Source organism: Siphateles boraxobius, unplaced genomic scaffold, assembly GCF_051911475.1.
Source record: "Siphateles boraxobius isolate OS27281-9 unplaced genomic scaffold, OSU_SipBor_1 130, whole genome shotgun sequence".
NCBI lineage: Eukaryota > Metazoa > Chordata > Actinopteri > Cypriniformes > Leuciscidae > Siphateles > Siphateles boraxobius.
This window is the reverse complement of record NW_027508734.1, coordinates 35,001-45,000: the sequence shown is the minus strand read 5'-3', so window position 1 is coordinate 45,000 and position 10,000 is coordinate 35,001. Positions and strand designations below refer to the sequence as shown.

Sequence of the window (10,000 nt, the reverse complement as noted above, 5' to 3'; positions counted from 1 at the left end):
GTGTGTTGATGACTGAGTATTGTGTGTGTGTGATGACTGTAGTATTGTGTGTGTGTGTGTGTGTTTGTGTGTTGATGACTGAGTATTGTGTGTGTGTGTTTGTGAGTGTGTGTGTGTGTTGATGACTGTAGTATTGTGTGTGTGTGTGTTGAGGACTGTAGTATTGTGTGTGTGTGTGTGTGTGTTAATGACTGTAGTAGTGTGTGTGTGTGTGTGTGTGTGTGTTGACTGTAGTATTGTGTGTGTGTGTGTGTGTGTGTGTTGATGACTGTAGTATTGTGTGTGTGTGTGTGTGTGTGTGTGTTGAGGACTGTAGTATTGTGTGTGTGTGTGTGTGTGTTGTGTGTGTGTTAATGACTGTTGTAGTGTGTGTGTGTGTGTGTGTGTGTTTGTGTGTGTGTGTGTGTGTGTTGAGGACTGTAGTATTGTGTCTGTGTGTGTTGACTGTAGTATTGTGTGTGTGTTGATTGTAGTATTGTGTGTGTGTTGATGACTGTAGTATTGTGTGTGTGTTGATGACTGTAGTATTGTGTGTGTGTGTGTTGAGTGTAGTATTGTGTGTGTGTGTGTGTGTGTGTGTTGACTGTAGTATTGTGTGTGTGTGTGTGTTAATGAATGTAGTAGTGTGTGTGTGTGTTGACTGTAGTATTGTGTGTGTTGACTGTAGTATTGTGTGTGTGTGTGTGTTGATGACTGTAGTATTGTGTGTGTGTGTGTTGAGTGTAGTATTGTGTGTGTGTGTGTGTGTGTGTGTGTGTGTGTGTGTTGACTGTAGTATTGTGTGTGTGTGTGTGTTAATGAATGTAGTAGTGTATGTGTGTGTTGACTGTAGTATTGTGTGTGTGTTGATGACTGTAGTATTGTGTGTGTGTTGATGACTGCATTATTGTGTGTTTGTTGATGACTGTAGTATTGTGTGTGTGTGTGTGTTGACTGTAGTATTGTGTGTGTGTTGATGACTGTAGTATTGTGTGTGTGTTGATGACTGTAGTATTGTGTGTGTGTGTGTGTGATGACTGTAGTGTTGTGTGTGTGTTGATGACTGTAGTATTGTGTGTGTGTGTGTGTGTTTGTTGATGACTGTAGTATTGTGTGTGTGTTTATTGATGACTGTAGTATTGTGTGTGTGTGTGTGTGTTGATGACTGTAGTATTGTGTGTGTGTGTGTGTGTGTGTGTTGTTGACTGTAGTATTGTGTGTGTGTGTGTGTGTGTGTGTGTGTGTGTTGACTGTAGTGTTGTGTGTGTGTTGATGACTGTAGTATTGTGTGTGTGTGTGTGTGTTTGTTGATGACTGTAGTATTGTGTGTGTGTTTGTTGATGACTGTAGTATTGTGTGTGTGTGTGTGTTGATGACTGTAGTATTGTGTGTGTGTGTGTGTGTGTGTGTGTGTGTGTGTTGATGACTGTAGTATTGTGTGTGTGTGTGTGTTGATGACTGTAGTATTGTGTGTGTGTGTGTGTGTGTTGACTGTAGTATTGTGTGTGTGTGTGTGTGTGTGTTGATGACTGTAGTATTGTGTGTGTGTGTGTGTGTGTGTGTGTGTGTTGACTGTAGTATTGTGTGAGTGTGTGTGTGTGTTGACTGTAGTATTGTGTGTGTGATGACTGTAGTATTGTGTGTGTGTGTTGATGACTGTAGTATTGTGTGTGTGTGTGTGTGTTGACTGTGTGTGTGTGTGTTGATGACTGTAGTATTGTGTGTGTGTGTGTGTGTTGACTGTAGTATTGTGTGTGTGTGTTGATGACTGTATTATTGTGTGTTTGTTGATGACTGTAGTATTGCGTGTGTGTTGATGACTGTAGTATTGTGTGTGTGTGTTGACTGTAGTATTGTGTGTGTGTTGATGACTAGTATTGTGTGTGTGTTGACTGTAGTATTGTGTGTGTGTGTTGATGACTGTAGTATTGTGTGTGTGTTGACTGTAGTTTTGTGTGTGTGTGTGTGTGTGTGTGTGTGTTGACTGTAGTATTGTGTGTGTTGATGACTGTAGTATTGTGTGTGTGTGTGTGTGTTGACTGTAGTATTGTGTGTGTGTGTGTGTTGACTGTAGTATTGTGTGTGTGTGTGTGTGTGTGTGTGTGTGTGTGTGTGTGTGTGTGTGTGTTGACGACTGTAGTAGTGTGTGTGTGTGTGTGTGTTGATGACTGTAGTATTGTGTGTGTGTGTGTGTGTGTGTGTTGATGACTGTAGTATTGTGTGTGTGTGTGTGTGTGTGTGTGTGTGTTGACTGTAGTATTGTGTGTGTGTGTGTGTGTGTGTGTGATGACTGTAGTATTGTGTGTGTGTGTGTGTTGACTGTAGTATTGTGTGTGTGTGTGTTGACTGTAGTATTGTGTGTGTGTGTGTGTTGACTGTAGTATTGTGTGTGTGTGTGTGTGATGACTGTAGTATTGTGTGTGTTGACTGTAGTATTGTGTGTGTGTGTGTTGACTGTAGTATTGTGTGTGTGTGTGTGTGTGTTGATTGTAGTATTGTGTGTGTGGGTGTTGATGACTGTAGTATTGTGTGTGTGTGTGTGTTGATGACTGTAGTATTGTGTGTGTTGACTGTAGTATTGTGTGTGTGTTGACTGTAGTATTGTGTGTGTGTGTGTGTGTGTGTTGACTGTAGTATTGTGTGTGTGTGTTGACTGTAGTATTGTGTGTGTGTGTGTGTGTTGACTGTAGTATTGTGCGTGTTGATGACTGTAGTATTGTGTGTGTGTGTGTGTGTGTGTTGACTGTAGTATTGTGTGTGTGTGTGTTGACTGTAGTATTGTGTGTGTTGACTGTAGTATTGTGTGTGTGTGTGTTGATGACTGTAGTATTGTGTGTGTGTGTGTTGACTGTAGTATTGTGTGTGTGTGTGTTGATGACTGTATTATTGTGTGTTTGTTGATGACTGTAGTATTGCGTGTGTGTTGATGACTGTAGTATTGTGTGTGTGTGTTGACTGTAGTATTGTGTGTGTGTTGATGACTAGTATTGTGTGTGTGTGTTGACTGTAGTATTGTGTGTGTGTTGATGACTGTAGTATTGTGTGTGTGTTGACTGTAGTTTTGTGTGTGTGTGTGTGTGTTGACTGTAGTAGTGTGTGTGTGTGTTGATGACTGTAGTATTGTGTGTGTGTGTGTTGATGACTGTAGTATTGTGTGTGTGTTGACTGTAGTATTGTGTGTGTGTGTGTGTGTGTGTGTGTTGACTGTAGTATTGTGTGTGTGTGTGTGTGTTGACTGTAGTATTGTGTGTGTGTGTGTGTGTGTGTGTGTGTGTGTGATGACTGTAGTATTGTGTGTGTGTGTGTGTGTGTGTGTTGACTGTAGTATTGTGTGTGTGTGTGTGTGTGTGTTGACTGTAGTATTGTGTGTGTGTGTGATGACTGTAGTATTGTGTGTGTGTCTGTGTGTGTGTGTGTGTGTGTTGACTGTAGTATTGTGTGAGTGTGTGTGTGTGTTGACTGTAGTATTGTGTGTGTGATGACTGTAGTATTGTGTGTGTGTGTGGTGTTGACTGTAGTATTGTGTGTGTGTGTGTTGACTGTAGTATTGTGTGTGTGTGTTGATGACTGTAGTATTGTGTGTGTGTGTGTTGACTGTAATATTTTGTGTGTGTTGATGACTGTATTATTGTGTGTTTGTTGATGACTGTAGTATTGCGTGTGTGTTGATGACTGTAGTATTGTGTGTGTGTGTTGACTGTAGTATTGTGTGTGTGTTGATGACTAGTATTGTGTGTGTGTGTGTTGACTGTAGTATTGTGTGTGTGTTGATGACTGTAGTATTGTGTGTGTGTGTTGACTGTAGTATTGTGTGTGTGTGTGTGTTGACTGTAGTAGTGTGTGTGTGTGTGTGTGTGTGTTGATGACTGTAGTATTGTGTGTGTGTGTGTGTGTGTGTGTGTTGACTGTAGTATTGTGTGTGTGTGTGTGTGTGATGACTGTAGTATTGTGTGTGTGTGTGTTGACTGTAGTATTGTGTGTGTGTGTGTGTTGACTGTAGTATTGTGTGTGTGTGTGTGATGACTGTAGTATTGTGTGTGTTGACTGTAGTATTGTGTGTGTGTGTGTTGACTGTAGTATTGTGTGTGTGTGTGTGTGTGTGTTGATTGTAGTATTGTGTGTGTGTGTGTGTGTTGATGACTGTAGTATTGTGTGTGTGTGTGTGTGTTGATGACTGTAGTATTGTGTGTGTTGACTGTAGTATTGTGTGTGTGTGTTGATGACTGTAGTATTGTGTGTGTGTGTTGACTGTAGTATTGTGTGTGTGTGTGTTGACTGTAGTATTGTGTGTGTGTTGACTGTAGTATTGTGTGTGTGTGTGTGTGTGTGTGTGTTGACTGTAGTATTGTGTGTGTGTGTGTGTGTGTGTGTGTTGACTGTAGTATTGTGTGTGTGTGTGTGTGTGTGTGTGTGTGTGTGTGTTGACTGTAGTATTGTGTGTGTGTTGACTGTAGTATTGTGCGTGTGTGTGTTGACTGTAGTATTGTGTGTGTGTGTTGACTGTAGTATTGTGTGTGTGTGTGTTGACTGTAGTATTGTGTGTGTGTGTGTTGACTGTAGTATTGTGTGTGTGTGTGTGTTGACTGTAGTATTGTGTGTGTGTGTGTTGATGACTGTAGTATTGTGTGTGTGTGATGACTGTAGTATTGTGTGTGTGTTGACTGTAGTATTGTGTGTGTGTGTGTGTTGATGACTGTAGTATTGTGTGTGTGTGTGTGTGTGTGTGTTGATGACTGTAGTATTGTGTGTGTGTTGACTGTAGTATTGTGTATGTGTGTTGATGACTGTAGTATTGTGTGTGTGTGTGTGTTGATGACTGTAGTATTGTGTGTGTGTGTGTTGATGACTGTAGTATTGTGTGTGTGTGTGTGTGTCTTGGTGACTGTAGTATTGTGTGTGTTGATGACTGTAGTATTGTGTTTGTGTTGACTGTAGTATTGTGTGTGTGTGTTGATGACTGTAGTATTGTGTGTGTGTGTGTTGTTGACTGTAGTATTGTGTTAGTTGACTGTAGTATTGTGTGTGTTGACTGTAGTATTGTGTGTGTGTTGACTGTAGTATTGTGTGTGTGTGTGTGTGTTGATGACTGTAGTATTGTGTGTGTGTGTGATGACTAGTATTGTGTGTGTGTTGACTGTAGTATTGTGTGTGTGTTGATGACTGTAGTATTGTGTGTGTGTGTGTGTGTTGATGACTGTAGTATTGTGTGTGTGTTGACTGTAGTATTGTGTGTGTGTGTTGATGACTGTAGTATTGTGTGTGTTGTTGACTGTAGTATTGTGTGTGTTGACTGTAGTATTGTGTGTGTGTTGACTGTAGTATTGTGTGTGTTGACTGTAGTATTGTGTGTGTGTTGATGACTGTAGTATTGTGTGTGTGTGTTGACTGTAGTATTGTGTGTGTGTGTTGTTGACTGTAGTATTGTGTGTGTGTGTTGTTGACTGTAGTATTGTGTGTGTGTGTTGTTGACTGTAGTATTGTGTGTGTGTTGATGACTGTAGTATTGTGTGTGTGTGTGTGTTGACTGTAGTATTGTGTGTGTGTTGACTGTAGTATTGTGTGTGTGTTGACTGTAGTATTGTGTGTGTGTGTGTGTTGACTGTAGTATTGTGTGTGTTGATGACTGTAGTATTGTGTGTGTTGATGACTGTAGTATTGTGTGTGTGTGTGTGTGTGTGTGTGTGTGTGTTGACTGTAGTATTGTGTGTGTGTGTTGACTGTAGTATTGTGTGTGTGTTGACTGTAGTATTGTGTGTGTGTTGACTGTAGTATTGTGTGTGTGTTGACTGTAGTATTGTGTGTGTGTTGATGACTGTAGTATTGTGTGTGTGTGTGTTGATGACTGTAGTATTGTGTGTGTGTTGACTGTAGTATTGTGTGTGTGTGTGTGTTGATGACTGTAGTATTGTGTGTGTTGATGACTGTAGTATTGTGTGTGTGTGTGTGTGTTGACTGTAGTATTGTGTGTGTTGATGACTGTAGTATTGTGTGTGTGTTGCAGGCCAGGATTAAGAAGATCATGCAGACGGATGAGGAGATCGGGAAAGTGGCCGCTGCAGTTCCTGTCATCATCTGTATCCTTCACCGTCACCATTACGCCAAGACTCTTCGTGAGAAAATATGATCTTATCAGTGTGTGTGTTTGCAGTGCAGAAGTGTGTGTGTGTTTGCAGTGCAGAAGTGTGTGTGTTTGCAGTGCAGAAGTGTGTGTGTTTGCAGTGCAGAAGTGTTTATGTTTGCAGTGCAGACGTGTGTGTGTTTGCAGTGCATAAGTGTGTGTGTGTTTGCAGTGCATAAGTGTGTGTGTGTTTGCAGTGCAGAAGTGTGTGTGTGTGTTTGCAGTGCAGAAGTGTGTGTGTGTGTTTGCAGTGCAGAAGTGTGTGTGTGTGTGTTTGCACTGCAGAAGTGTGTGTGTGTGTGTGTTTGCAGTGCAGAAGTGTGTGTGTTTGCAGTGCAGAAGTGTGTGTGTGTGTGTTTGCAGTGCAGAAGTGTGTGTGTTTGCAGTGCAGAAGTGTGTGTGTTTGCAGTGCAGAAGTGTGTGTGTTTGCAGTGCAGAAGTGTGCGTGTGTTTGCAGTGCAGAAGTGTGCGTGTGTTTGCAGTGCAGAAGTGTGTGTGTGTGTGTGTGTGTGTGTTTGCAGTGCAGAAGTGTGTGTGTTTGCAGTGCAGAAGTGTGCGTGTTTGCAGTGCAGACGTGTGTGTGTTTGCAGTGCAGAAGTGTGTGTGTGTGTGTGTGTGTGTGTGTGTTTGCAGTGCAGAAGTGTGCGTGTTTGCAGTGCAGAAGTGTGCGTGTTTGCAGTGCAGAAGTGTGTGTGTTTGCAGTGCAGACGTGTGTGTGTTTGCAGTGCAGAAGTGTGCGTGTTTGCAGTGCAGAAGTGTGCGTGTTTGCAGTGCAGAAGTGTGTGTGTTTGCAGTGCAGAAGTTTGTGTGTGTGTGTTTTTGCAGTGCAGAAGTGTGTGTGTGTGTGTGTGTGTTTGCAGTGCAGAAGTGTGTGTGTTTGCAGTGCAGAAGTGTGCGTGTTTGCAGTGCAGAAGTGTGTGTGTTTGCAGTGCAGAAGTGTGTGTGTTTGCAGTGCAGAAGTTTGTGTGTGTGTGTTTTTGCAGTGCAGAAGTGTGTGTGTGTGTGTGTGTGTTTGCAGTGCAGAAGTGTGTGTGTTTGCAGTGCAGAAGTTTGTGTGTGTGTGTGTTTGCAGTGCAGAAGTGTGTGTGTGTGTGTGTGTTTGCAGTGCAGAAGTGTGTGTGTTTGCAGTGCAGACGTGTGTGTGTTTGCAGTGCAGAAGTGTGTGTGTGTGTGTGTTTGCAGTGCAGAAGTGTGTGTGTGTTTGCAGTGCAGAAGTGTGTGTGTGTTTGCAGTGCAGAAGTGTGTGTGTGTTTGCAGTGCAGAAATGTGCGTGTTTGCAGTGCAGACGTGTGTGTGTTTCCAGTGCAGAAGTGTGTGTGTGTTTGCAGTGCAGAAGTGTGTGTGTGTTTGCAGTGCAGAAATGTGCGTGTTTGCAGTGCAGACGTGTGTGTGTTTCCAGTGCAGAAGTGTGTGTGTGTTTGCAGTGCAGACGTGTGTGTGTTTGCAGTGCAGACGTGTGTGTGTTTGCAATGCAGAAGTGTGCGTGTTTGCAGTGCAGAAGTGTGCGTGTTTGCAGTGCAGACGTGTGTGTGTTTGCAGTGCAGACGTGTGTGTGTTTGCAGTGCAGACGTGTGTGTGTTTGATAGTTCGGTGTTGATGAGCGTTTCCTTGACGGAGGTGAGCTCGCGCTCTCGAGCTGTTCCTGGAGTCGCTCCTGACCAAAGCCTGTCACGTCACCCAGTCACGCAACGCCAAGACCATGACCACCTCACACCTGTACGTCACGCACATCACATGACCACTGTCTGCGGAGCACGCACTGCATTTGCCAACGCGTGTGTGTGTGTGTGTGTGTGTGTGTGTGTGTGTGTGTGTGTGTGTGTGTGTGTGCGCAGAAAGCAGTGCATCGAGCTGGAGCAGCAGTTTGACTTCCTGAAGGATCTGGTGGCGTCGGTGCCGGACATGCAGGGAGACGGAGACGAGAACCACACGGACCCCGCAGACAAGATCCCGCGCAGGTCAGAGACACACACACACACACACGCGACCAACACGCACACATTCTCACTCGGTCCAGCTCAGACATCCATAGATATATTCAATTCAAGTTTATTTGTATAGCGCTTTTCACAATACACATTGTCTCAAAGCAGCTTTACAGAAAGTGTATTTCAGAAATGTACATAGAAAAATACAGTTAGTTAATCATGTATTAATTTATGGCATAACATATCGCCGGCTTTGAGTCGTCTCTTCACAGGCGTCGAGTCGTCTCTTCACAGGCGTCGAGTCGTCTCTTCACAGGCGTCGAGTCACGTCTCTTCACAGGCGTCGAGTCGTCTCTTCACAGGCGTCGAGTCGTCTCTTCACAGGCGTCGAGTCACGTCTCTTCACAGGCGTCGAGTCACGTCTCTTCACAGGCGTCGAGTCGTCTCTTCACAGACGTCGAGTCGTCTCTTCACAGGCGTCGAGTCGTCTCTTCACAGACGTCGAGTCGTCTCTTCACAGGCGTCGAGTCGTCTCTTCACAGGCGTCGAGTCGTCTCTTCACAGGCGTCGAGTCACGTCTCTTCACAGGCGTCGAGTCACGTCTCTTCACAGGCGTCGAGTCACGTCTCTTCACAGACGTCGAGTCGTCTCTTCACAGGCGTCGAGTCGTCTCTTCACAGGCGTCGAGTCGTCTCTTCACAGGCGTCGAGTCGTCTCTTCACAGGCGTCGAGTCACGTCTCTTCACAGGCGTCGAGTCACGTCTCTTCACAGGCGTCGAGTCACGTCTCTTCACAGGCGTCGAGTCACGTCTCTTCACAGGCGTCGAGTCACGTCTCTTCACAGGCGTCGAGTCACGTCTCTTCACAGACGTCGAGTCGTCTCTTCACAGACGTCGAGTCGTCTCTTCACAGACGTCGAGTCGTCTCTTCACAGACGTCGAGTCGTCTCTTCACAGGCGTCGAGTCGTCTCTTCACAGGCGTCGAGTCGTCTCTTCACAGGCGTCGAGTCACGTCTCTTCACAGGCGTCGAGTCACGTCTCTTCACAGGCGTCGAGTCACGTCTCTTCACAGACGTCGAGTCGTCTCTTCACAGGCGTCGAGTCGTCTCTTCACAGGCGTCGAGTCACGTCTCTTCACAGGCGTCGAGTCACGTCTCTTCACAGGCGTCGAGTCACGTCTCTTCACAGGCGTCGAGTCGTCTCTTCACAGGCGTCGAGTCGTCTCTTCACAGGCGTCGAGTCGTCTCTTCACAGGCGTCGAGTCGTCTCTTCACAGGCGTCGAGTCGTCTCTTCACAGGCGTCGAGTCACGTCTCTTCACAGGCGTCGAGTCACGTCTCTTCACAGGCGTCGAGTCACGTCTCTTCACAGGCGTCGAGTCGTCTCTTCACAGGCGTCGAGTCACGTCTCTTCACAGGCGTCGAGTCACGTCTCTTCACAGGCGTCGAGTCACGTCTCTTCACAGGCGTCGAGTCACGTCTCTTCACAGGCGTCGAGTCACGTCTCTTCACAGGCGTCGAGTCACGTCTCTTCACAGGCGTCGAGTCACGTCTCTTCACAGGCGTCGAGTCACGTCTCTTCACAGGCGTCGAGTCACGTCTCTTCACAGGCGTCGAGTCACGTCTCTTCACAGGCGTCGAGTCACGTCTCTTCACAGGCGTCGAGTCACGTCTCTTCACAGGCGTCGAGTCGTCTCTTCACAGGCGTCGAGTCGTCTCTTCACAGGCGTCGAGTCACGTCTCTTCACAGGCGTCGAGTCACGTCTCTTCACAGGCGTCGAGTCACGTCTCTTCACAGGCGTCGAGTCGTCTCTTCACAGGCGTCGAGTCACGTCTCTTCACAGGCGTCGAGTCACGTCTCTTCACAGGCGTCGAGTCACGTCTCTTCACAGGCGTCGAGTCACGTCTCTTCACAGGCGTCGAGTCACGTCTCTTCACAGGCGTCGAGTCACGTCTCTTCACAGGCGTCGAGTCGTC

The 10,000-nt window shown here is 45.6% G+C and overlaps 1 protein-coding gene across 1 annotated transcript in view; it reads left to right on the top strand.

Moving 5' to 3' along the window:
- Nucleotides 1-10,000, top strand: part of drap1 (DR1-associated protein 1 (negative cofactor 2 alpha)) — a 24,427-nt gene that overhangs the window by 3,382 nt on the left and 11,045 nt on the right. Inside the window, exons 2-4 of the mRNA XM_077227359.1 lie at nucleotides 5,981-6,053; nucleotides 7,720-7,813; nucleotides 7,933-8,055. Of these exons, the coding sequence (XP_077083474.1) occupies nucleotides 5,981-6,053; nucleotides 7,720-7,813; nucleotides 7,933-8,055 (290 nt within the window). The remainder of the gene's footprint in view (nucleotides 1-5,980; nucleotides 6,054-7,719; nucleotides 7,814-7,932; nucleotides 8,056-10,000) is intronic.